Raw genomic sequence first — 27,544 nt, 5'->3', positions numbered from 1 at the left:
TGTGTGTGTGTGTGTGTGTGTGTGTGTGTGTGTGTGTGTGTGTGTGTGTGTGTGTGTGTGTGTGTGTGTGTGTGTGTGTGTGTGTGTGTGTGTGTGTGTGTGTGTGTGTGTGTGTGTGTGTGTGTGTGTACAGGCTTTCTATAGAAATTATCCCTGCAGCTGACAAACGCTGTAGCCTTATTGTGTCGGAGTTATTGATTCCCTCCTTGAAATCTTTGGTCGTTCAGGACAGCCTTGATCCTTTCTTTTCTTTTGTAAGGGCAGTCAGAGCTGACTGGTTGATAAACCATTCAGTAGTTTTGGCCTCAAGGAGAAATTAAGGTCACAGAAAAGAGTTAACAATGTTGACCGCTTTAATAACTGCTGGTTCTGGTCAGAATTATTTGATTTGGATTTCAGTGTAACTCAAGTTTATGGCATTAGTTCTGGTGCCTTTAAATCGTGTTTTCCTCCAGCCATCTGTGATCAAACTGCATAAAGGGGGCAGAGAGGGTGTGCTGGAGGAGCCATCAAGGTGGGTGTCGTCGCAGTGCTTCTCAAAGTGTGGTCCGCGGACCACTGGTGGTCCATGAGCGCGCCCTAGTGGTCCGTGAGTATATTGGTACAATTTCACATTTTAAATTTATTTATTTATTAAGTTTTCCGCACTCTCGCGGGAATATCTCTGCAATGGAGCGAGCTTAAGTTTCACTTTTCGATTGCATGATATAGCCCAGTTGTTTGTACCATTTTCAGGCGATTTGTAAAAAACGATGTGTTTTTGGATATTAGGGTTAGGTGGTCCGCGAGTGTTTTTTTATTGGTTAAGTGGTCCTTGGTATGAAAAAGTTTGAGAAACACTGAGTGCATGGGTAAACACTTTGATACTGCATTTTGGCATCATGTAACTTTAGACACATTCCTTTCTCGTCTCAAAACTCTTCCTTAAATAAGATAAGGCGCTGCAAATGACTGCATTTGAGTAGAGATATCTTGGTTGCACTGTCAGTAAGGCTTCCCTCAGTTTTCATACTCAGTGGAAAGGCGGGCACTGGATACACGGAGGTTTTTAAGCAGCAAAAAGGTTTCCATTATAATTCCTCATGTGAGTTTTTACAAACATTTTTTCCCCCCTGCAAGTGGATGAGACACAGAAGCCTTTCCGGTAAACAACAGCTTACATTTAACTTTTTAACAGATGAAACAAAGACTTCACTTGTCATGTAAATAAACACCTACATCACTTATTTCAGAACAGGACAACAACATCACATCTCATTATTGACATAAAGCGGCGGCAGGGGGGACTAGAGAGGCATGCACCCTGCTGAAGTGTGCATGAGTCACTTTGTCCCTCAGCAGCTGACAAAAGAGGTGATGAACGATGAGATTATTATAAGTAATACATCCAAATGCACTGGGAGAACAACGTTGGAGTCAGTGTATTCCATTGGGTGTGAACGGAGACATCCTGTCAAGACTGATATCTGCCTCGCAGTCTTCCAAGTCACAAACAGAGTCGGTGGCGATTTCATTGTTGTGAGAAAACTGAGAAATCCTGTCAAAAGTCTCTTCGTGCTCGATACATTCAACCACGTTGGGCATCATGTTCACGTATGCGTTCACGATCTCCTTGTGGGTGAGGTTGTCTTGATTATAGGAGACCAGCTCGTTACTGATGTTCACAGTTTCCACTGGCGTACTAGAGCAGAAGTTGCGACAGCCCAGGAGGCTCGCAAAAGCCTTCCTGAACTCTGCGTTGAAGGCGTAGATGATGGGGTTCAGGGAGGAGTTGGTCCAGCCGAACCACACGAACACGTCGAAAGTGGTTTCGCTTACGCACGGCAGGCCCGCGTCCTGATCTGTGGCCGGCCTGTCGCAGAACGGGACCATACAGTTTAGGATGAAGAAAGGTAACCAGCAAAACACAAACACACCCATAATCACCGACAGAGTTTTGAAAACTTTGGTCTCGCGTTTAATTGACGTTTTCAAGGTGTTGTGGCGTTGGCACTCTATTCTGTTTGTCCTGCAACTTTGCGCGTGCTCTGCTGCTCTCTCTAGGGAGGCTATTCTTCTAATTTGTATTTGTGCGATCCGGTATATTCGGGTGTAAGTCACAATCATAATCGCGACGGGAATATAGAAACTTATCAAAGAGGAGGAGATGGCATACTCTCTGCTCAGGCTGGAGTCGCAGTTTTCCTCCAACAGCCGGCTCGTGGAGGAGTTGTGCGTCCCCGCTGTTTCGTCATCGTTGGCTTTATGCCAGTTCAGCTGGACCGGTATGAATGAGATGAGCACAGACAACGTCCAAGTTATGCTTATCATAACAAAGGCAACTCTCTGGGTCATCTTCCTCTCGTAGTGGAAGGGGCTGGAGATGGCCCAGTATCTATCCATGCTGATGATGCAGAGGTTGAGGATGGAGGCGGTGGAGCACATAATGTCAAACGCTACCCAGACGTTACAGAAAGTGCCAAACGGCCAGTACCCCGCCACCTCTGCCACAGCTTTCCAGGGCATCACCAGGATGGCCACGAATAAATCCGATAGAGCCAGGGAGACGATGAAAATGTTGGTGACTTTGGTCCGCAGGGGCCGAAAGCGCAGCACCGCGGAGCACACCATGATGTTCCCCAGGAGGGTCAAGAGGATGAGCAGGGACAGCAGACAGCCCGTCACGGTGCGCGCCACTATATCCGTCCTGCCGTCCTTTGTTGCCTCCGTTTCGGTGGTGTTCCACATCGTCTCTCCGAGGGGTGCCGGCGCTGATTCCATCACCTGCACCGTTGAGAGATACTTTGCTGGGTTCTCCATGTGTCTCTTCAGGTAAAACTGCAGTCCATTGCTCCGCGCGCGAGGACAGGCGCAGTTAACAGCCATTCATAGTATTGTTCCCATTGACACGCTCGGTTGCCAGCCTGATGTGGAGTGCAAAACACAAAGAAAGAGAAAGTTGATCGCCTTAAAACTGAGCCGTGCAACGTGCCAGGTGCGCTTTGGAGCTGGGACGCAGTAAGCAGAGAGGAGCGCATGTTGAAATCTGTGCCTGGGTCCGGTCGTCTGACCTGGCTGCCCCTGCGAATCTCTCAGTCCGAGGTATCCTGCACGCGGTGTGGGTGCGCAGGGAGTCCCTAACGCGCACTAACCTGACCAGGGCTGGGCGCATTGGTTGCAGAATCACGCCTCCTTAGTGGGTGGTGTTACGCACAACACTGCGCTAGGAAAGGGTGTGAGGAGAAGCCCTACACATTTTTGAAGGAGTCAAATTCAAATTCAGTGTAGAGATATATTTCATTCATGGATCGTCTATCCTCTCCATGTGCCATCACATAACACTGCAGTGACAGGAGAAACAATATGGAGTTTTGTGTGCAGGATCAAACTGTGTGTCCACACAATTGACAAAACTATTCATAAAGAACCAAAGAGAATATTTAATTAACTTAATAAAGGTTTTAGACTCACCCAATCAGTATACTTATTTAAACCATGAGGAGGAACTATGATTGCAAAGGGAACCAAGCAAAGAGCTGTCCATGGTGCTCAAAAGGCAAATGTCTTCAGAATCCCCTCAGTATTTTAGAAACAGGTTTTACAACATGGCATTAAAAGCTATATTGTAGTTTTAATATGTGATTTAAGGAAACAATCCAATGGGACTTTTAAAAATATTAGGCCTATGCATTATGTTGTTTTTTTAGGGTTACGGTTATTTGCGAATTGACAACCACAGAATTTGGGCAAATAGCTCAACCACTTTTCAGAGTCACCCTGAACAGGTGAGTCACATGCACACTCTGCGGACTCGCTCCAGCTCCGTCTGTGCAGCAGCAGTAGCGTTTCCGGCTTTGAAACGTCATGAGGTATTTTTAGACATGTCTGCGAGCCTGTCAAATCGTTGTGACACTACGTCAAAAATAATCCCCCAACGCCCGATGCCAAATACTCTGGAGTAACCTATAATCTCTGGAGGCAGGAGGCAACATGTGCCAGGAACAACATTTGTTATACTTCACGTATTAAACATTAATACAAATGTTACTCGAGCCAGTGAATTATCATGCTGAGAGAACTCAAGTGTCTGTCAAGTGTCGAAGAGAATAATGTCTAGAATGGTTTGTGTAGAATATTGTGGCTGTATGTTAGAAGTGAAAAAAAGTAGTTAAACATTGAACATACGAATAAAGGTATTGTTGGTCGATGTTCATGATAATGATAAATCATGATAAATGCCCATTTATTCATATATCTGAAAAGAAAATGTGATTCTCTAAATGTAATGCATACTTTTGATTCTCTCTAAATGTATGATTGTGAAATAATCCAAGCTGTAGTTGAAAATACCAATGGAGTTGTTGTACTGTCAGATTAAGCTCCTGGAAAATCATACATACTTGGCGCCACCGTGTGAAGTAAATATGTACTACAAAGCCTGCCCATCAAGAAAGTCAGTGAAAATGTCCAAGGCTCTCCTGGAAAAAGTGAATCTCAATAGGAGTTACCTTTTTAAATAAAAAGGTAACAATGTAGGAACATTGATCAGAGATCTTCCGTTTAATGCAGAAAACCACATGAAAAAATGCGACACGTCCTCTTTATGAACAAAAGAAAGCTAGTCTTTATTTCAACATATACACTCATTACCATTGCACACATTATTCCATATGAGCACCATTTAATTAGAATTTCATAAAACTCGTAACACATGAATGATTTTGATCAGCACTTCAGTATTTACAAAGATTATATAACATTGGATTTGCACCTAAATAAAAAAAACATGTTTTTTACCATACGTTGGCACAAAGTGAGATAGCACCATGGTGAGAACTGACTAGGTATACATTGATTGGATATAAAAATGGTACAGTACAAGTATACAGTATATCTGTGTATATATGTTTAAAAAGTAGTGTCACAGACTGGGGTGGGTTTTATTGATTATCTTTGAGGTGTAAACATACAAGCTCTTCATTCTTTTATATTGTGTACAAATCCTCAAACAATTTTGATACAAGATGTTCACTTTTGACAATATCGGGGCACCTGATTTGAACAATATTACCTTGTTATTTATTTAACATCATCGGGCCATAAAGTGAATCTCTTCTTTGACAGTGGGTTTGTTATTTGACCTAAAACTCTTATCTAGACAGTAACACGTAATTTTGAACACAACTTGACAGAAGAGGATCGTATAACAAAGCGACATTGATCAACCTTATACAACTGAGAGTCTGAGAACTGTAGTCCAACTCATAGAGATAATACAAAATATAGTGCTCAGATTGCAGCTACCATTGCAGCTCAAGTGTTAGTTCGTCATTGGACTTGAACTATTAAGGGAAGGAAATGAGAACCATATCCATAGACAGTATGAACCCTTCACATGCAGATAGAGTAGGGGTCGCATGAGGCTCTCTTGCATACAGTACTATTAGATGTTTGTGACAGGGGTTTCTTACCCGTTGTATTTAGTGAGCTACTAAATACTATGAAACAATACAAAATGTGTGTGTCGGTTACAGCGTATCCATTTTACACAATGAACCAGTGAGGAAAGCCTACTGAACTGTGACTACAGAAAAATAAGTACAAAGGTCTATTCTCAAAACCAAAGGTCCTTCTCATCACCATTTGTAATAAGCCTTGTGTTATACAAGGTAATTCTCCAAGGAGCAGGGGCTAATAGGTTCGTCTTCCTCCTCAATCCCCGCACAGAGGGATCTACGTTGTGTTCGTCTCCACAGCTGTTTTGCCAAGTCTGTTGGAGTGTGACCCAGACCGCCTCCTGAACGGCTGACCTGCGCTGGGAGACACTCTCGGGAGCCGGTGGTGACAAGTGTTCATGTGCATGTTATCTGGCGTTGTCAGCCGTCTGCTATTATGTCAGACTCGGCGGAACACCTCGAAAAGGGAGGCGACTGAGTGCATGCGGTAGAAAAGGTTCAAAGGAATAGCGAAATTGAGAACTGTGGTCCATATGCTGAAGCCAAACGTCTCCTGTTCCAACCCGTTGTCGTACTGTGGCCGGCAGCCAAAGGCAGGAAGGATCCACAGCTGAAAGAAAGACAGCACTTTAATTAGTTAATCCTGAATGTACCTGTTGTGGCCACTTGGGGGCAGCAACACCTTCTGTACTCAATACATTGACATATTGTCACTCTCACCAAGGAGGTCAGGGTTACGGACAAAAACAATTAGCCTGATTTTCAAGAAGCTTGGAAACTTGGTGGAACTTTGAATAGCATCATTATAGCGACCTTGTTAAGCTGTTAGCAAAAGGCTACTAATTTACTTAAAGCAACTTTAGCACTCATTTGAAGTTGTGTTTCTGGGCGCCTTCACTCGCGGTTGACTCTTCTTTGGTCTCCACCAACTCTTAGAGGAAATATCTTGCTCAATCGCTGCTAAATGCTTCACTACGTTCAAAAGCTAGTTGACATCTGTGTCTGCCTACAGGACTAACATACAAGCTCATCGCTTAAAAAAGCTGATGAAAATGAAAACCCAAATAATGAGCTAAAAGAAGCTCAAATGCTGCGCAGGTAACAACAAAGTTGAGTGATAATTTTCTGTGGGTGTGTCACTACCATAAAAAAACGTTAACGTAATGATCTACATGCAGGTTGACGAATGCAAATGCTTACCGAAATATTGCACATAATCAGGAAGACAGCAATGTTTTTCAGGATTTGCCTCTTTATGTTTGTGGGCTCCTTTACTTTGTTTCCAACGGTCAGCGGCACCTCGGAAGGTTTCCTGGGACATCTGTACACCTGTCCGCTCTCCTCCTGCTCGTTCTCCATGGTGCTGCAGGTTCTGTCTGGAGTCACATATGCCCGGTTGATGATGCCGTTGTACGGCGGGGCCAAAGACGACGTCACCGAGAAGATTTCTGGAGAAGCTGGTAACTCGGGGTCTTCCCTCTCGCCATCCTCTTGCTTGCGATACAGGGACTCCACGATAAAGAGGTTCTGGATGTACTTCTCCAGCACAATTAGCAGAGAGTATAGGAGGTTGGTCCAGCGGTAAGGAGGGCTGCTGTCGGCCTCTAACACGGCCACTATGCTGCACCAGGACATGAGCCAGGAGCCGATGGAGGACCCGAACAGCAGCTCCGTGTCCAGCTGTCTGGATGGGTTCTTGGAGGTGTCGAGCGGCACGTGATCAGCTCGATATATGATCAGACCTGAAGCACCAGCAGAGCACATGAAAACCAGCATGACAATGCCATAAATGTAGAACATGGAAATGGCTGCCTCGCGCATCTTGAGGGATTCCTCCACATGGGTGACGTAGACCACCAGGATCCCGATAGTGCTGGCCAGAGCAAGAAGACCCAGGATGGGGCCAACCGTCAGGCATTGGGTTTTGGTAGCCAGCCTCTTACGGTTCGACGAGAGGTCAATGGTCCGCCCAATGTTCTTCCACATGACAAAGAGCATGGCGGAGACAAAGATGTGATACTCGACGTTGAAGGGATAGAGATAGAAGAGGCTGCTGGAGAACATGGAGCAAGTGCTGGTGGTGCAGTTACAGTGGGGTTCAGAGTGCACTGCAAGACAAATAAAAACAGATTCATGAGAGATGCTGCTCTACATTAATACTAATGCTGTCTTTTAAAACAACATTCGAGGAATACCTTATCCACAAGGGCCATTTGTGTATTCGACATGCATCCTGTGTTAACTTGAATTCTTGAAGAAAATATGTCATGCATGTCTCAATCGATTGACGAATCAAAACGTGGAGAAAATATGTGATGAATTGAAGCAAATGGGGGCGCCATCAGTTTACAAATTCAAACACACACTTGTGCACTGATCTACGTCACTAAGTGAAATGCTCTTTGAAACTATGGGTATTTGTAAATGTTGATAAGTATGTAAATGTAGCGTGTAAATATGTTGTATGATATCCTCTATTGTTTTATGTTTTATGTTTCATGTGGAACCTAATTGCTGCCGGTCTCCCTTGAAAAAGAAATATATGATCTCAAGGGACAATCTGGATAAATAAAGGTTTGAAATGAAATGAAGTGAAGTCCCCTTCCTGCACACATGTTCCTGAATGAAAATAGGCTCATGATACACCATGGCAATACTTTTGAATATACTCCAATAAAACATTGGTGACCAGACTGAATGAAGGAAACATGTCGTATCTGGGCTTTGAAGATGTATGTAATTTAATGTTAACATATTTTAACTGTAAACAAAGCTTTGAGGGGCCACTGAACCTTTACTCTAATCCAATCTTATCTTAAATGTTTAAAAAGAACTATTTTAAATTGCAGATTGGGTTTGTTGACTTCCTTTCCAGTGCAATCTTATTTACACACTTATTTACAGTCCTAGGAGAGTGCATCAGAAGATCACATCTCTGTTTACTAAGGTGGTGTTTCCCAACGGTTTGGCTTGTAGCTGCAATGTCTCACACTATTCCCTAATCGTGACAGTTCACCCACAACCACGGTATGTTTCTTCCCTTCCCTACAACTATAGGAAATGAGCATGGTCCTTTTCGCCACTTCTTAAGTATTTGGATTTGTGAGGGCATTCACATTTCAATAGATTTTTTTTTTTAGCCTTTTTCAATAATTCAGAGGGTAGCAAGTTCAAATCGTGTCTGTTTTTTTAATAAAGGTTTGGGCGCCATCTTGCAGCACAAAGCTCCATAATAAATTCCCATCTGACCCCTCGATGGTCTTATTCATTAGTCATATTCTCCTGATGTTATTAGAAATCCGACTCATTAGCTGAAAATCTGAAATGGTGATGACAATGCACTTCTTATACTTCCTCCTTGTCAAGCCTGCCACACTATGGTAATGCTGATGCCCTCTAGAGATCATCTCAACAAAACCCTGCCGTGTGCCCCCCCCCCCCCCCCCCGTTATCCCCTCCCGAAGGCCACCACTATGGCACTGCAGTCTTTAATTAAAAATGAAACAACAGTCAGGGTGCAGCCAGCCTCACAGTCAGCCGGATATGAGGAGGAGCAGCCGAACCCCCCAACCCTGGGCTTAGATGTATCAGTTACTGTAATTGCAGCACCCATGGGAGTAAGTAGCCTGGGGACAAAGCCGTCTGAGGTCAAGCGGGGGGTTGCCAAGGAGGGTGGTGGTGAACTAGCACTAGCAACACTGTGTGTCTCCTGAAACCTAATAGAGAGACGTTCGACACAAACAAGACCCACTGAACTGCAGAGCTAACCTCCCTTCCCCTCGCAAGCCCTCCTCTCCTTCCCTAATTTCTTTCATCCATTGAAGTGAGCTCTCAAGTGGACTATTGTACTTGTCTTCCAGGTACAAGCCAGCAATCAACCCCTTGGCCCTTACCTATAGTGAGGTTTCCGTAGCCCAGCGCCGAGAGTCTTTTCATATGGTTGTTCAGGAAGTGCTCGGCTTCTGACATGACGCCGTTGCACCACAGGAGGAGGTTTGTAAAGACTGCATGGATTACACCAAATCTGGAGAGAAACGAGGTGTATGGGCGTTCATTTGATAGCATGGGGCAGCGTTAGGATGATGATACAAGTTGTTGTGATCTGGATGCATGCAGATTCATCATTTTGCTCATTCTTTAGTTGAAGATGATAGTTCTCATGATTGTGATGTCAAAAAAGTGTTATGAAATTATGTAATTACACTTTTCACATACCTCTCAAATGTTTCAAAGCTCTTGATGACATCCTTGATGTGAAACCAGAGAAAATGCACCTAAACAAATTGCAACAAGACACAACAGTTAAAAAGACAGATTTGTATCCAACATGTTTCTTATTAAAACCTATATTAGAGACAGCAAAAACCACTTGAGTATAATTTAAATCCCCTCCCCAGAAGGATTTCCCTTGTCAGTAACACTCAAATAACATGGACGATGACAGGATTATATTGTTGCAGCAACTCTGTGCTCGCCTCAACAACAAAGACCACATTATTCAAAGACTACCTGGTTAAGTGGTGCACCGCAAAAAAGACAGTGTGTGTAACACTGCTGAAAGATTATTGTGTATTGAAATGAAAATGGGTTTAGAAACTTACCTGTGCAATGGTGTGAGTTGCATGGATGACAGGATATACCCCAAGCACCGCAGACACACAAGACCGATAGCCAACATAATACCCGATTCGGAACGCGTCCATGATCAGTGAAAGAAGAGCAAGGAGAGTCAAACCCCCTACAGAGAAATAAAGATCAATTTAAAACTGTCACTCATGTATAGCAAAACATTGTTCAGTCAATCACAAACCATTGCATTATGTGGATGTGTGATCTCCTTTAATCTCTAGACACATGGACAACATTCAAATCAATTAGATTTATTTTGAATGTACTGCTCACAAACTCACCTCTTATCCAGCATGTAGTGGCGTGGACATCTTTCTCTGTCCGCGTGTTTTTCTGTCTCTCCCGCACCAGGATGTACCACATCATCCAGATCAGCTGGAGGATCATGAGGCATGTGACAAAGGACAGCAGGTGCTCTTCCTTGACAGAGGGGCCATGGTGCGAGATGGCCAGCATCAACGCCAGCCCGATCAGCAGCAGGTTGGTGCCGTACTGGCCGCTGAGGATCTCCGCGTTCTTCCTCGGGTAATCCCCTGACAAACTGAGTTTCAGTTTGCTGAACATCTTCTTGTCTTGCTCGGAGCTGGACGACGAGGAGGAACTGTGACAGTACTTGTTAAGGCACATGTCCAAGCCGTTGTGCTCCACCATGATGGGAGGCATGAGGGGAAATATCGGAGAGAGGAGTAAAGTCAAAGCCTAGCGCTATAAGAGCATTTGGGGGAGGCCAGGTGTCTAACCTGTTGCTACAATGTGGGGATTCAGACAAATAGGTACCGTGCCAAACATGCCCATTCAATCTTCAAGGGTCCGGCTCAGTGGTCACGCATAGTTTCAATGTCCAGCCTCGCTGAGGATGGACTTGATAGATGCCTTTGTCATCTTTAAACCTGAAACTGAAAATATCTGGTCGCGTACCAGTCGCGCTGAGTCACTGAAAATGGTAGATTGCGTTTCAGTCTTTGGTGATCCCAGACCCCCGTACTCATGAAACTCCCATATGTTTCAGAGAAATCACTAGGCCTGCTGTGCCAGCCATTCACTGCATACAGAATATTAAAAAAAAACACTAAGCAAGGAATTATCCACAATAAAAGAAAAAACCGCCCAAATCCACGTCTCCGGAGCAGCCGCCAGACAGTCTTTCCAAGTCTGCTGAAATCCTCTCAGGGTGGCTATCGGGTGTTAAGCGGACAGGCCTTGGTGAGATACAACGGGAGATGGCATTTCACAAACCTGCGATTTTTACAGGCTGGAGGAAAGTGACCTGCCCTGACAACGCCGCAAATCCAAGTGCCACCTCCTCAAATCCTTACATCCATGTGGCTGAGATGTGTTCAAAGCTTTACCCTCAAGTTGAGGAAAAAAGAGAAGAATCGGATTTCAGTGGTCAAATTCACAATGGCTTTTTGTGAGTGGATGTAAAGAAGGAGCACACAGGCATTTGTATGGATATGACCAGGTAACCTCTGGTTGGAGATAAACAGCGGATGCGCGCAATCAGAATAACAATGGAACGACTGCTCACATAGATTGAGAGGTGATTGGTGTTGAATTTAGGAGGGGATGGGAGTGTTCATCAGGGCCTTTTAATCATTAACTAAAAAGTGTTACTTTTCTTTGTTTTTCATCTTAAAAAGTGAAATATAATTAGCAATAGCTCCGTTTCTGCTTGAGGAGTCTTTACGGTGCTTCAGTCCCTCGGGACAGTCAGCCATAAGACTTAATATAAAACGTGGATGAAATATAGGTGAGGGTCTCCCATTGATAGTTGGTGGTTAATTAGTACCAAAACAATTAGGAATTCGATTAACTTTCATGTAAACAACAGCAGCCCTGATTCAGATATCAATATATTGTAAGTCGCTTTAGATAAAAGCGTCAACTAAATGTCAGGTAAAGTTATTGTTTACATTTGTCATGCTCAGGAAATCAGGCCCAATCACCTATCGCGTGGAGCCTCCACCATCACGCGGACAGAGGCTTTCCCTGTGAAGCACTGATATCGACTTGTTGATCACTGAGGAAGAGTGAGATCCATTACTTATCAGGGAGCTTTAATTGAATGAACGGGCTGCCTGCTAAAGTCTAAACATGTTTTGATTTAATCTGGAAGTGTTCAAATTAGTTTTCTGTTGTTTGCTTCTCATCAACATACCTAAAACAACATTTCAGGTCAAAGCAATATCACTGTAGATAAGATTAATTGTCATCTTTTTTAAAAAAAGAAAAGGATTTAGATCAATGTAAGGTACTAGTACTTTCAATAGTGATGAGATATAATGAACATCCTAATATGCAAAATGTTTAAATGTAGTTTTCCCTGAAACATTGCAATTCTAGGTATTGGGAGCTCTGTTTTTCATCTATTTATTATAAATCGAATATTGTTTGATCATGAATATATGTATGTATAACATATACCTAATATATATGCTTCTTTTTCTAATGCTGTATATTTTCCAGTGTGCATATGATTTATTTGTATTTTATAAAAAATGCTAAAGACTCAATAAACAATAAATAGCCTACTACTCTGAAACGAGACACTTTGCACGATTACTTCAGAAACTTAATAATTCTGTACTATTGCTCGAGTACAATCTTAAATGCAGTTAATATGTTCACGCTATATCATTATAGTAAATGTCTGAATACCGTATCCACCCCATCCTGGACCCACTGGATAATAAAGTTAAACTGAAAGTCAGAAAGTAAGATGCGTAACCTCCCAAATGTCTTATTATTTTAAACATATCCCTTTCTTTTATTTTTTACCTGAAAATCAAATCAAAAATTGTTTTAAACTGGCCTTTAAAATCCATTAAATGGGGCCTCCAAAGTTCATCTTATAATGGTGAAATATTGAGCAGGTCTTTTTTTATTTTAGCAAGACCTTTCCAAATCCCACAGCTCTGGTGACTATTGTTGTTTTGTATCGCGTTGTATTGAGAGGCGCTTTTGCTATGTGTGTAAATGAGAGTGGATAACAAATTAGAAACACAAACTTTAAGTCAGTACTTACACATCTCTATCAACATCCCTCTGACAATGCCAAAAGTGCGAGTTAGCATTATTATTTTACGTTATGTATTTGTTCAAGGTTCTTGCAATGAAACAGTTTAGAAAGTAGTGAACAGTTATAAATGTTTATTAAAGAAAGAACATTTTGCACAATATGAGAAGTCTTGGAATTCTCCAGAACGAAAAGCGAAAAATAATTTAAAATCGTTGTTAGTTTCATTAACAGTAACAACACTTTCTCACACACACACATAAATACACAAGGTCATTTTCACAGTGGATATTTTAACTTGTCATGTTAGGATTAGCACTGGTGTATTTAAATAAAATAAATTAACAGAGCCGTAGTTTCACTTTTTCCTACTGCGCCAAAAGGTCTGCTGTGAAAAAGGCTATTCTCGAATCACTCGTCACACTAGTGCTGTTTGCGAAACACTCTACACAATGCAACACATCTCCACACATTCTTTTCTTCAGTAAAACATAGCAGTGACAAATCATAAAGTGAGATGGCTACACTCTCAGGTCACAGACACACCACAGTGCTGACCTGCCCCGGCCTAAAGCATCAATGCACACTGACAACAGCTGTGTGGTTTCAGGACGCTCTACATCAATCTGCTGCAGGTGTAAGACCGGGAGGTGTGAGGGACAGAGGGGAGACAATGGGACCATTTCTGTTAGTGTTGGAGTGTCTAAGGTTTTTAAATGTTATAGGCACCAGTGTGTGTTGATGCGGCTAAGCATTGTTTAAGAAATGTGTGTATGTAAGGGAGAAAACCCATACGAAGAAAACTAGTACAAAGCATATTTAAAGTTTAACAACACAGGAACCATATGTCGATGTCCAATTTAAGGCCAAATACAATGTTATTCATAAAAAAATATACATTTTGTGCAAATTAAAATTAAAGAGCTTTTTGTAGAAAAAGAAAGGAGAGTATCGTCTTCACCCAAGCATAGAGATGAACATGACCACACCCATGAACTGTGTGAAGAGGATGAGCGGAGTGAGGAAGGACCACACTGGCCACAGGGCAATGTTTAGGCTGCAAGACAAAGTAAATAACATTTACAACAGGCACACTTATAATCTTAGGTGTTTCCACACTGTGCTGTTGTCACATGCTCCGCAGAGGAAGAATGGGAGGCTAGAAAATGCCGGTGATGTCTTTTTGGATATTCAATTACTCAAGACAAGTCCACACATGTCTCTCTTTCTAAGGCAGCATCCAAATGAACACGTTTTGCATTTGAAAGCTTCCCACTCTCCAATGACACGGATTCATGTGAACATTTATTAACATTTTAAACAATGTGGATCACCCAATCACAGGACAAGGAAGGCCAAGTGGCCAAGCATTTAAAGTAACTGTGAAGAAGAGTTGAAAAAGTCAGATAAGAAAAAACAGCATTAACCAGACATAACATGTTAATGTGTAAACTAAGAGAGCAATTTCAGTTCACATTTTTTCCCTTAAGCCTTTATAGTCATGGCTATTACACGTTTTTATTTGTGATAAATATGATTAATAACAAAAGCTATCGCTGTACATATTTCTTAAAAAAAAATTGTTTTCAACCATTTCAATATACTATATTAAATCCTATCAAGAAAAACGAGCTGGATAAATTAATTTCAATACAAATATACAAACTGATCTATGGGGGTTTAGTTAGAACCTATGTTTTACCCAGTGCAAGGTGATACAGATTCTCACACGCTGTAAGTAAAATATATGTTTTTCAAAAGTGACGTTTCAGTGAACGAGAGATCCAAAATTAGGGAAACAAAGATAAGCCCTTCCTTTACACATCCACACAGTCCTAAGTAGAGGTCTAAATTAAGTACACTGTGTTGTGCCTTATAAAGCAGAAATGAAACGCATGTGAGTATTCAACGTGCATGTAGGGCAGGGGTGTCAAACTCAAGGCCCGGGGGCCAAATCCGGCCCGTGACTTCACTTCATGTGGCCCCACAAGAGCTTGCAAAGAATATAATATGTTTATTATACGGTTACATGCCGCTTTACAGAAGCACGTTGCCCATAAACTACATGTCCCACGATGCATCTCAAATGTGACTTTTTTTCTCAAATGTGACTTTTTTTCTCAAAATGTGACTTTTTTTTCAAAACGTTACTTTATTTTCAAATGTAATGTAAATTCGAATTTTCATTTCTTTTGACTTTTTTTTCTCCAGAATTTGGCTTTGCTTTTTAAATCATTTTGTGGCATTCTCACTGAAGAGACTTGCAATTATTTGCCCTAGACTTCTGCTTTGAGACATAGTTAATGATGAAGTTATTACCCTATCTGATAATAATCCAATGCAGAGGCAATCATGCAATACAATACATTATTTTATATATATTAAATATTTATATATATATATATTTATATAGTCTTATATATACAACTGGCCCTTTGAGTGCAACCATAATGCTGATGTGGCCGGAGATGAAATTGAGGTTTGATACCCCTGATGTAGGGCCTATAAATCCACAAATGTTGTCGAACCAAATATTTGTGTACCCCTCCCCATAAGCTTCAAGAGTTTGAAACGGCATGTTTAGATAGGAGAGGTTCATTGTGTGCGATATCCTTAAAAACCTTTCACAGTTGGAGAAAATAAATATTTGTACTTTCACTGAAAAAATATCCTATAGTCAAATGTGTTTTTGCCGTTTTACCTGCAAGATGCAGCAATGAAGGCTGCGGTGGTGACGGGAGGAATGGCAGGGTACACTTGTTCGTAGTGATTGATGCCTTTGTAACACTCCAGGTACATGATGCAGAACATGGCCAGAGACAGGCAGGTCCCGAGGAGGCCCAGACCCGCATTGAACCACCAACTGGATAATAGGAATTAAAAAGAGATAAAGTATAACGCAATCTATAGGGACTTATTAAAGCTTCTCAAACATAAAATATAGTTAACACCACAACCTGCTTCAGAGATACTGTTTCGTTGGTATCATATACCAGTGATAATATGTTGATAATATGCTACTTTTACGTGATCAACAACCTTTCGTGAAATCAATGCTTTCCAACAAATATGTTTACTGTGTTTATAGGTCATTCAAAGGAAATATACCCAGAACAACGGTGTAATACTTCAATTTGTTTCCTGCTTTACCATACTCAACACAACTTGCCTTATAATGGTTGTAATAGAGAAAAAACAAACAACAGCTGCAACAAGTGTGTGTGATTAAATCACCTTTTGATATCATCGTTCTCTATGATGTTGTTGAAGAAATCCACATAGTAGGTAACAGCTACAGATGCCACGATCCAGAAAACGGAATGTCTGTTAATGCGAGGGAGAGGCTTCGCATCTTTTTCCTCCTGACCTGAAAGAAAGAACGAAATAAATAGTTTCAAAAGCATGTTTCATCCTATGTAAACGTTAGAAAAATAGAGACCTTAAAAAGGTTATAACAACACGTTTATTCATAGCAAATAGACTTAAATGTGGTACATCAATACTTACATATTGCATGATTCAAAATAATAAGATACTTTTGGTATAGATTTTACTACCAAATATGAGAGTGGACTTGTCTTGTGCTAAATCCACTCCTTCAAAAAGGGGTAAGGAGTTTCTTTTGGGTGAAATGATAGCTTTTTTTTTGTTGATAATCTCACTTCTCTGAGAGGTATTCATCTCTATCATTTACTGGTTGATCCACATATCAGAGGATGTTGTTGGCTGCTTAAATGTCTCAGGATGCTGGTCTAGTCTGTGCAGAGTTCACAGTGAACTCCATGCCCTGGAAAATAGTTGGCCTACATTTGTAATCAAAGTTATAGCTGTTGGTCCACCTTTGATACGACATGAAACTATACCACCTTGTTTTGCCAGAATGACTACCTAGGATCTGTACACTTGAATGAAAGCAGCAATGATTACTACTGGAAACATCGAACTTATATATTACAGTTATTAGTTTACACTGGCAAAGACATGCCCCTTGGATTAAGGACAGTGAGCAGAGAAGAGGATATTATGTGTCACACTCAAAACAATCAAGAATTGCTGGATTTCTGCCAGGAAGGGCCTCAAAATGGGACAATTGTCCACCATTTAAACCCACATTAGACTAAAAATGTTGCATATGTGTTTCTTTTATAAATATATGATTCAACTTGTGAAAGGAACATGATGAAAGGCTTTTAAAAAACGATATAGCCAGTGGACTGGCCCTTCTATAGATTTATCAATACAAGTTAGCTAGTCTTCTTACAACTATGTTAGCTCAGATTAGCCACCAAGATCGGCTTATTTGACGTGTTGTCACTAGCACTTACATTCATTAAGTTAGTGCCCAAAGAGGAACAGAGTTTACAATTAACGTTTCATTCAAGTGTTAACAGAAAGCACTTTCTTAAAATACCCTGTAAAAGTTGGCTAACAGCGCTAGCAAACAGTGTTTCTGAAGCTTACTCTTCTCATCTTCGTCACCATGTGTCCTTGTTTGCATAAGAATCTCCGCATCTTTCTTAAATCTATTCCGCAAAGTGGCAAGTTCACTGTCGTTCATCATTTTGTTGTTGCTAAATTTATTTTACAGCTCTAACGGCTAAGCAGTGTTTAGATGGCACTTCCTGTTAGACAGAGTCGCTTTCTTATGACGAACTCGAAAGCGACAGTTTTTTCAAACGTGAACACATAGCTAAACAATATAAATCTGAAAATAAAACGTCGAAAATATAAATTTTACTTTAGAAATGTTTTCGAAGTAAATCAAAAAGGAATCCAAGAAAATCCGTGTGTAATCCGTCCAATTGTTTTTCTTTATTAAACACGTAAACGGAAGACCGCCTGAGAGGCGTTTTTGCTTTTTGCTTTTTACCTTACTAAATGAGGGGCGAAACTCACGGAAGTGATTTCAAAACAAAAGCACTCTTTAAAAATCACCCTTTGAATCACGACAGTATCCTGCTGAAGGAACTGTGATTATTATAAACAAGGGGAATTTAGCGATCACAGCGAAAACGGCCAAGACACATATTGAGCCCAGAAAATGAATGTTATTAAGGGCTGTAAATATAATAAGCCTAATACGTCTAAAATGGACAACATTGTTAGGAGATATAAACTATAGCCTGCTGCGATTCTGCACTGCGGTCAACTCCGCCGTCTCTCGAGTTTGCTTTTTCAAATCAGCTGCTCTTCATTATTCCTGCTATATTTGACGAGTGATACAAATATTTTTTACCACAAGTTCTTAAGGAAACTGACACTGTTGGACTCGGTTCTAGTTTGACTTCTACCAGAAATGAAATGAAGTACTTTTACTGTGTACTTTGTGACTAATCCGCAGTCAAAGACTGCGGTCAAGCCAGCCTCCACTTGGGAAAACACAGTCAAGCCAGCCCGCACGTGATATTGGGGTGCGCGAATATTAGAAGCATTAGGGTAAAATCCCAGCGCTTACTCGGTCAATAACAAAAGCACCTATAAAAACAAACCAAACATATTAAATTAAGAAATATGTACTATATAATGTGATCAATAATTATTTAAAACAAACTACGTATAACTACCACGAGTAAATGTAAAATGTAAGGAGTTTTAAAATAAAAGTCCTTTGAAATCTCATATTGAAATCTCATATATGAGCTATCAGCCCTGTGTTTAGATAAGAATAAAACAAAATCTCTCCCTGATGCAAGACTCATCTCACTGCAAGGTGATAGAAGGACACCCCATCTACTCACCCAGAAAAAATCAGGACATTCTATATATCACCCTGCAGTGAGATGAGTCTTGCATCAGGGAGAGATTTCGTTTTATTCTTATCTAAACACAGGGCTGATAGCTCATATATGGGATTTCAAAGGTCTTTTATTTTGAAACTCCACATCAGAATGTCCTGATCTTTTCTGGGTGAGTAGATGGGGTGTCCTTCTATCACCCTGCAGTGAGATGAGTCTTTCATCAGGGAGAGATTTCGTTGTATTCTTATCTAAACACAGGGCTGATAGCTCATATATGGGATTTCAAAGGTCTTTTATTTTGAAACTCCACATCAGAATGTCCTGATTCTTTCTGGGTGAGTAGATGGGGTGTCCTTCTATCACCCTGCAGTGAGATGAGTCTTGGATCAGGGAGAGATTTCGTTTTATTCTTATCTAAACACAGGGCTGATAGCTCATATATGGGATTTCAAAGGTCTTTTATTTTGAAACTCCACATCAGAATGTCCTGATTTTTTCTGGGTGAGTAGATGGGCTGCCCTTCTATCACCCTGCAGTGAGATGAGTCTTGCATCAGGGAGAGATTTCGTTTTATTCTTATCTAAACACAGGGCTGATAGCTCATATATGGGATTTCAAAGGTCTTTTATTTTGAAACTCCACATCAGAATGTCCTGATTTTTTCTGGGTGAGTAGATGGGGTGTCCTTCTATCACCCTGCAGTGAGATGAGTCTTGGATCAGGGAGAGATTTCGTTTTATTCTTATCTAAACACAGGGCTGATAGCTCATATATGGGATTTCAAAGGTCTTTTATTTTGAAACTCCACATCAGAATGTCCTGATTTTTTCTGGGTGAGTAGATGGGCTGTCCTTCTATCACCCTGCAGTGAGATGAGTCTTGCATCAGGGAGAGATTTCGTTTTATTCTTATCTAAACACAGGGCTGATAGCTCATATATGGGATTTCAAAGGTCTTTTATTTTGAAACTCCACATCAGAATGTCCTGATCTTTTCTGGGTGAGTAGATGGGGTGTCCTTCTATCACCCTGCAGTGAGATGAGTCTTTCATCAGGGAGAGATTTCGTTGTATTCTTATCTAAACACAGGGCTGATAGCTCATATATGGGATTTCAAAGGTCTTTTATTTTGAAACTCCACATCAGAATGTCCTGATTTTTTCTGGGTGAGTAGATGGGGTGTCCTTCTATCACCCTGCAGTGAGATGAGTCTTGGATCAGGGAGAGATTTCGTTGTATTCTTATCTAAACACAGGGCTGATAGCTCATATATGGGATTTCAAAGGTCTTTTATTTTGAAACTCCACATCAGAATGTCCTGATTGTTTCTGGGTGAGTAGATGGGCTGTCCTTCTATCACCCTGCAGTGAGATGAGTCTTGCATCAGGGAGAGATTTCGTTGTATTCTTATCTAAACACAGGGCTGATAGCTCATATATGGGATTTCAAAGGTCTTTTATTTTGAAACTCCACATCAGAATGTCCTGATTGTTTCTGGGTGAGTAGATGGGCTGTCCTTCTATCACCCTGCAGTGAGATGAGTCCTTGCATCAGGGAGAGATTTTGTTTTATTCTTATCTAAACACAGGGCTGATAGCTCATATATGGGATTTCAAAGGTATTTTATTTTGAAACTCCACATCAGAATGTCCTGATCTTTTCTGGGTGAGTAGATGGGGTGTCCTTCTATCACCCTGCAGTGAGATGAGTCTTTCATCAGGGAGAGATTTCGTTGTATTCTTATCTAAACACAGGGCTGATAGCTCATATATGGGATTTCAAAGGTCTTTTATTTTGAAACTCCACATCAGAATGTCCTGATTTTTTCTGGGTGAGTAGATGGGGTGTCCTTCTATCACCCTGCAGTGAGATGAGTCTTGCATCAGGGAGAGATTTTGTTTTATTCTTATCTAAACACAGGGCTGATAGCTCATATATGAGATTTCAAAGGTCTTTTATTTTGAAACTCCACATCAGAATGTCCTGATTTTTTCTGGGTGAGTAGATGGGGTGTCCTTCTATCACCCTGCAGTGAGATGAGTCTTGCATCAGGGAGAGATTTCGTTTTATTTTTATCTAAACACAGGGCTGATAGCTCATATATGGGATTTCAAAGGTCTTTTATTTTGAAACTCCACATCAGAATGTCCTGATTTTTTCTGGGTGAGTAGATGGGCTGTCCTTCTATCACCCTGCAGTGAGATGAGTCTTGCATCAGGGAGAGATTTCGTTTTATTCTTATCTAAACACAGGGCTGATAGCTCATATATGGGATTTCAAAGGTCTTTTATTTTGAAACTCCACATCAGAATGTCCTGATCTTTTCTGGGTGAGTAGATGGGGTGTCCTTCTATCACTCTGCAGTGAGATGAGTCTTTCATCAGGGAGAGATTTCGTTGTATTCTTATCTAAACACAGGGCTGATAGCTCATATATGGGATTTCAAAGGTCAAGACTCAACTCACTGCAGGGTGATAGATAGGGTGATAGATAGAATGTCCTGATTTTTTCTGGGTGAGTAGATGGGGTGTCCTTCTATCACCCTGCAGTGAGATGAGTCTTGCAGAGATTTCGTTTTATTCTTATCTAAACACAGGGCTGATAGCTCATATATGGGATTTCAAAGGTCTTTTATTTTGAAACTCCACATCAGAATGTCCTGATCTTTTCTGGGTGAGTAGATGGGGTGTCCTTCTATCACCCTGCAGTGAGATGAGTCTTTCATCAGGGAGAGATTTCGTTGTATTCTTATCTAAACACAGGGCTGATAGCTCATATATGGGATTTCAAAGGTCAAGACTCAACTCACTGCAGGGTGATAGATAGGGTGATAGATAGAATGTCCTGATTTTTTCTGGGTGAGTAGATGGGGTGTCCTTCTATCACCCTGCAGTGAGATGAGTCTTGCATCAGGGAGAGATTTCGTTTTATTCTTATCTAAACACAGGGCTGATAGCTCATATATGGGATTTCAAAGGTCTTTTATTTTGAAACTCCACATCAGAATGTCCTGATTTTTTTCTGGGTGAGTAGATGGACTGTCCTTCTATCACCCTGCAGTGAGATGAGTCTTGCATCAGGGAGAGATTTCGTTTTATTCTTATCTAAACACAGGGCTGATAGCTCATATATGGGATTTCAAAGGTCTTTTATTTTGAAACTCCACATCAGAATGTCCTGATCTTTTCTGGGTGAGTAGATGGGGTGTCCTTCTATCACCCTGCAGTGAGATGAGTCTTGCAGAGATTTCGTTGTATTCTTATCTAAACACAGGGCTGATAGCTCATATATGGGATTTCAAAGGTCTTTTATTTTGAAACTCCACATCAGAATGTCCTGATCTTTTCTGGGTGAGTAGATGGGGTGTCCTTCTATCACCCTGCAGTGAGATGAGTCTTTCATCAGGGAGAGATTTCGTTGTATTCTTATCTAAACACAGGGCTGATAGCTCATATATGGGATTTCAAAGGTCAAGACTCAACTCACTGCAGGGTGATAGATAGGGTGATAGATAGAATGTCCTGAATTTTTCTGGGTGAGTAGATGGGGTGTCCTTCTATCACCCTGCAGTGAGATGAGTCTTGCATCAGGGAGAGATTTCGTTTTATTCTTATCTAAACACAGGGCTGATAGCTCATATATGGGATTTCAAAGGTCTTTTATTTTGAAACTCCACATCAGAATGTCCTGATTTTTTCTGGGTGAGTAGATGGGCTGTCCTTCTATCACCCTGCAGTGAGATGAGTCTTGCATCAGGGAGAGATTTCGTTTTATTCTTATCTAAACACAGGGCTGATAGCTCATATATGGGATTTCAAAGGTCTTTTATTTTGAAACTCCACATCAGAATGTCCTGATCTTTTCTGGGTGAGTAGATGGGGTGTCCTTCTATCACCCTGCAGTGAGATGAGTCTTTCATCAGGGAGAGATTTCGTTGTATTCTTATCTAAACACAGGGCTGATAGCTCATATATGGGATTTCAAAGGTCTTTTATTTTGAAACTCCACATCAGAATGTCCTGATTTTTTCTGGGTGAGTAGATGGGGTGTCCTTCTATCACCCTGCAGTGAGATGAGTCTTGGATCAGGGAGAGATTTCGTTTTATTCTTATCTAAACACAGGGCTGATAGCTCATATATGGGATTTCAAAGGTCTTTTATTTTGAAACTCCACATCAGAATGTCCTGATTGTTTCTGGGTGAGTAGATGGGCTGTCCTTCTATCACCCTGCAGTGAGATGAGTCTTGCATCAGGGAGAGATTTCGTTGTATTCTTATCTAAACACAGGGCTGATAGCTCATATATGGGATTTCAAAGGTCTTTTATTTTGAAACTCCACATCAGAATGTCCTGATTGTTTCTGGGTGAGTAGATGGGCTGTCCTTCTATCACCCTGCAGTGAGATGAGTCTTGCATCAGGGAGAGATTTTGTTTTATTCTTATCTAAACACAGGGCTGATAGCTCATATATGGGATTTCAAAGGTATTTTATTTTGAAACTCCACATCAGAATGTCCTGATCTTTTCTGGGTGAGTAGATGGGGTGTCCTTCTATCACCCTGCAGTGAGATGAGTCTTTCATCAGGGAGAGATTTCGTTGTATTCTTATCTAAACACAGGGCTGATAGCTCATATATGGGATTTCAAAGGTCTTTTATTTTGAAACTCCACATCAGAATGTCCTGATTTTTTCTGGGTGAGTAGATGGGGTGTCCTTCTATCACCCTGCAGTGAGATGAGTCTTGGATCAGGGAGAGATTTCGTTTTATTCTTATCTAAACACAGGGCTGATAGCTCATATATGGGATTTCAAAGGTCTTTTATTTTGAAACTCCACATCAGAATGTCCTGATTGTTTCTGGGTGAGTAGATGGGCTGTCCTTCTATCACCCTGCAGTGAGATGAGTCTTGCATCAGGGAGAGATTTTGTTTTATTCTTATCTAAACACAGGGCTGATAGCTCATATATGAGATTTCAATATGAGATTTCAAAGGACTTTTATTTTAAAACTCCTTACATTTTACATTTACTCGTGGTAGTTATACGTAGTTTGTTTTAAATAATTATTGATCACATTATATAGTACATATTTCTTAATTTAATATGTTTGGTTTGTTTTTATAGGTGCTTTTGTTATTGACCGAGTAAGCGCTGGGATTTTACCGTAATGCTTCTAATATTCGCGCACCCCAATATCACGTGCGGGCTGGCTTGACTGTGTTTTCCCAAGTGGAGGCTGGCTTGACCGCAGTTGTCAAAGTCCCCTCCATAATACATGTTTTTCTGCTATCTTTGATGAGTGATACAAATATAATTGTACCTTTAGTTCTTAATGAAATTGATACTGTTTGACTTCTTATCAGTTAGCCTACTGTACTTACAATACATTGAAGTACTTTTACTGTGTATTGTTTGAGAAATACTCTGTCAAAGTCCCCTGCTGAGAACAACATCAAGCCACTTCTGCTAAGTTTGATGAGGGAATTCTTTTTTATTGCCATTAGTTCTTCGTGAGATTGATCCTGTTGGACTCAGTACTAGTGAAACTACCCCCACAAGTAGGCCTACTATGAAGTACTTACTGTGTACTTTTCCAACAATCCTCGTGAGGACAAGAATGCATGTTTCTCTGCTATTTTGAATAAGCGTTAAAAAACCTTTCTTCATGAGACTGCTATTGTTGGACAGAGTATTTTAAGAGGATGATAGACAGCACACTGACACACTCTGTCACTCGTGTTGGCCTCTTATGATGCTGCTGTCTTGATTATTTCTCAGCCGCTAGTTCGTCACAGATTCTTCAGTCTCATCAGCCTCATCCTTCCATCAGTCCCAGTCAACGCCTCCAGCACACTTCCAGTGTCTGACTCCATATGATATTGTCCTGATGCTGTAAGGGTGATGCCCCATGATCACACAGTGCCAAGGACCTCATATTATGTCTGTCATTAATGTTACATCACCCATTATAACAATTTTCTTTCCATTTTTTCTCTTCTCTTAACTGAATAGTCCTGTCTTTAAGTATAATACAATGTAAAGTCCTTTTCCTGCACCATTTTAAGGCTTCAAAACAGGCATTTTTACTGTATGTGTTTGGAGAAATTACACAATCAATGGCCCAGAATTGTACTTTATAAACTATGAATCTTGGTGCTTGAAGAAATACACACTGGCTAAGCCGGCCAGGATATATGATTTTTTGGAGCCCTTTTTTCAATATTTATTCAAATGTCACTAGTTTTTTAAACAAACCACTATCTGAGGATAATACAAGCAACCATAAAACGCCCTTTATCTAGAGAGCCATTGAAGCTCATGAAGAATCTATCCTTCCACAAATCTTTGCAACTGCTTCTATTAATAAAGTTGCCACGTGTTTTCAAATTCAAGTTAAGGCACTATCTGTGCAGAACATTACAAATATTCTTCATTTGCAGTATTTTATTTATTTATGTTAAGTGTTCAGAAAGACTGCATCAATGATATGCTATACATCGATATAATATCAATATTGTTAACTTCAACCAAAGTTAATTTAAATAGTGGGCAAAATGGGTTAATTGCCATGCATGTGGTGTTTGATATAGTTTACGTTGAATTTCAACTACTTTAGGCAGAAAAACATAATATTGACTAAAACTTTTTTTACAATTTACTATAATTTAGAAAGGTTTTCGTGAGAAATCATTTCAGAGCGAATTTTCTTTTCATTTTATATTTAAATTCAAAATGTTGGCACACAACATTATTAATGTATACATTTTTATCATTTTTTTAAAAATTATGAATCCATTTATTGTGTTTCCTTGAGGCTGGGGAAGATATCCAGCAGTTCAACATGCAAATGTTCTATTACAAGTAAATATAAGTATAACATGGAGAAGGAAATAAAATACGTTTCATAGGAGGATGTGGAATTGTTTTCTCTCACCTTGTAATTACACAATCAAACACTCTATAATTTAGCTCTGGCCTTCACTCACAAACAATTTTTTTTTGAATTGGACACATTTTTTGAATCTCTATTGACTGACATGCGATGACTGGGACTGATGGAAGAATCAGCGAGGAATGAACTAGGAGTAGAGAAATAGTCCTTAAAAGACAGCATTGTCATAAGAGGCCAACAAGAGTCACAGGGGTGTGTCACTTTGCTGAAGGCCAGTCCCTAAAGACTTTCCACGGTGTAAAAATGCTGCTGCCAGAGTACTGACTGGAAGTATTGCTGATAATATGTCCACCATATCCTCTTAAAATACTCTGTCCAACATAGCCGTGGGAACATGTTTCAAATGGGGGGGGTGCTGTGGGGATGACACCAGGGCTGGTTCTGACCAATTTGCTGCCCTAGGCAAGATTTTAGCAGGCAATTAAAAACCTCTACAAAAGACCAATACACTACAAACAGAGAAACTTATTGACATGGTGGACAGCTTATATAAAAAGGCTTCAAATGCATTTAGTACTCAATGAACATGTTTTGATTTGGGGGGTGGACGTCACATCCTCTAGGGGGGTGATAATGCACGGATATCACCGGTGGATATCGATTTTATGGCTTTCCAAAATGTCCCAGGATTATTCAGGTTCTTTGTGGTAACTGACAGATAATACTTAGACTTAGCACTTTTGATTTGCGATGTGAAGCTATTTCTTAGCTGCCTAAAGCGTAGCCATTCTACCTCTGAGCCTGATCTCCTATAGCCTTTGCCCAGGCCTTGTTTCTCTCATGTAGGAGACTAGATAATTCAGCAGAAAACCAAGGATTGTCTCGTCCCTTCACTCTAAATGGACGCAGGGGTGCATGTCTATCTATAATTTCCATAAAACCAAGATAAAAATAAGACCATGCAGTTTCTACATCGCAATATGAATTGCCCATTATTTTTTTGTTCTATACAAAACCAAATTGTCTGATGCAAGCACTGTGTTTTGTGTATAGATCCTTCTTTCTTGGCACAGACCGCACGAAACAAACTGGACCACCGGGCTGGAATTGAAACTGACCCTCAAAGGCGAAATGAGGATATTGGAACAAAAAAGTCAAACAGGGCACATTTGCTTCCATCCCTCAAAAACTTTACAGAATGCATCCACCTGGCTGTCCTCCAACATTTATCTTGATCTTGAATGTATACTTTTACATAGCGCGGGCACTAATCGGACACTGCTGATACCTTTATACTAATTCACTATCAATTTCAACCTGGCACAGGCAGGGCACGTGTAGTGAAGACAAGTGAATGATACTCGCTGCTACCGCTCATTCTGCAACAGTAACACTCAGATGCCTTTTAGGTAGGCCTACACCTAAAACTGACTGCAATACATATTTAATCATCACAAGTGTTAATCAAACTCTTAGGCATGTCGTCAAATGTTAGCTTGTTGTTGAAAGTAAGTGAGTATATTTACTAAAAGACTGTACTTAAGCACAATTTAAGAAATGTTACTTGATTATTTCCTTGCTACTTTATACTTCTACTCCACAAAATGTATTGGAGGACTAAAAGCTGCTATTTTCTTTTAAGATTGAATGTAAATCATTTTGATTATAGATTTAAAGAATACTATTATTAGTCTCCTGTAATTAAAATATGCACCAGCGTTATCATTGAAGTGATAAACACTGCATTTATTGTTATCCAATAATATAATATCCTGCATTTGGCCATTCTTCATAATGAACACCTTACACTTTAAGTATATTTTGATGCTTGTA

The 27,544-nt window shown here is 40.5% G+C and overlaps 3 protein-coding genes across 3 annotated transcripts; all 3 read right to left on the bottom strand.

Moving 5' to 3' along the window:
* Nucleotides 1-226: 226 nt before the first annotated feature.
* Nucleotides 227-3,037, bottom strand: drd5a (dopamine receptor D5a). Its single transcript, XM_034083025.2, has one exon. It carries the CDS (start codon nt 2,863-2,865, stop codon nt 1,417-1,419), a length of 1,449 nt encoding a protein of 482 aa, XP_033938916.1. The 5' UTR covers nt 2,866-3,037; the 3' UTR covers nt 227-1,416.
* Nucleotides 3,038-4,625: 1,588 nt separating this feature from the next.
* otop1 (otopetrin 1) lies at nt 4,626-10,735 on the bottom strand. The gene is made up of 6 exons (XM_034083014.2): nt 10,346-10,735; nt 10,037-10,173; nt 9,651-9,709; nt 9,329-9,459; nt 6,636-7,543; nt 4,626-6,045 (listed from the first exon to the last, which is right to left on the bottom strand). Exons 1-6 carry the CDS (start codon nt 10,725-10,727, stop codon nt 5,875-5,877), a joined length of 1,788 nt encoding a protein of 595 aa, XP_033938905.1. The 5' UTR covers nt 10,728-10,735; the 3' UTR covers nt 4,626-5,874.
* A 2,462-nt stretch (nt 10,736-13,197) lies between these two features.
* On the bottom strand, nt 13,198-17,747 carry tmem128 (transmembrane protein 128). Its single transcript, XM_034083038.2, has 4 exons — nt 17,542-17,747; nt 16,315-16,447; nt 15,782-15,943; nt 13,198-14,137 (listed from the first exon to the last, which is right to left on the bottom strand). The coding sequence occupies exons 1-4, from the start codon at nt 17,639-17,641 to the stop codon at nt 14,038-14,040; spliced, it is 495 nt and encodes a 164-aa protein (XP_033938929.1). The 5' UTR covers nt 17,642-17,747; the 3' UTR covers nt 13,198-14,037.
* Nucleotides 17,748-27,544: the final 9,797 nt, after the last annotated feature.

Source organism: Pseudochaenichthys georgianus, chromosome 5, assembly GCF_902827115.2.
Source record: "Pseudochaenichthys georgianus chromosome 5, fPseGeo1.2, whole genome shotgun sequence".
Lineage (NCBI taxonomy): Eukaryota > Metazoa > Chordata > Actinopteri > Perciformes > Channichthyidae > Pseudochaenichthys > Pseudochaenichthys georgianus.
The sequence above is the reverse complement of the archived record's forward strand: the minus strand, read 5'-3'. Positions and strand labels throughout refer to the sequence as shown.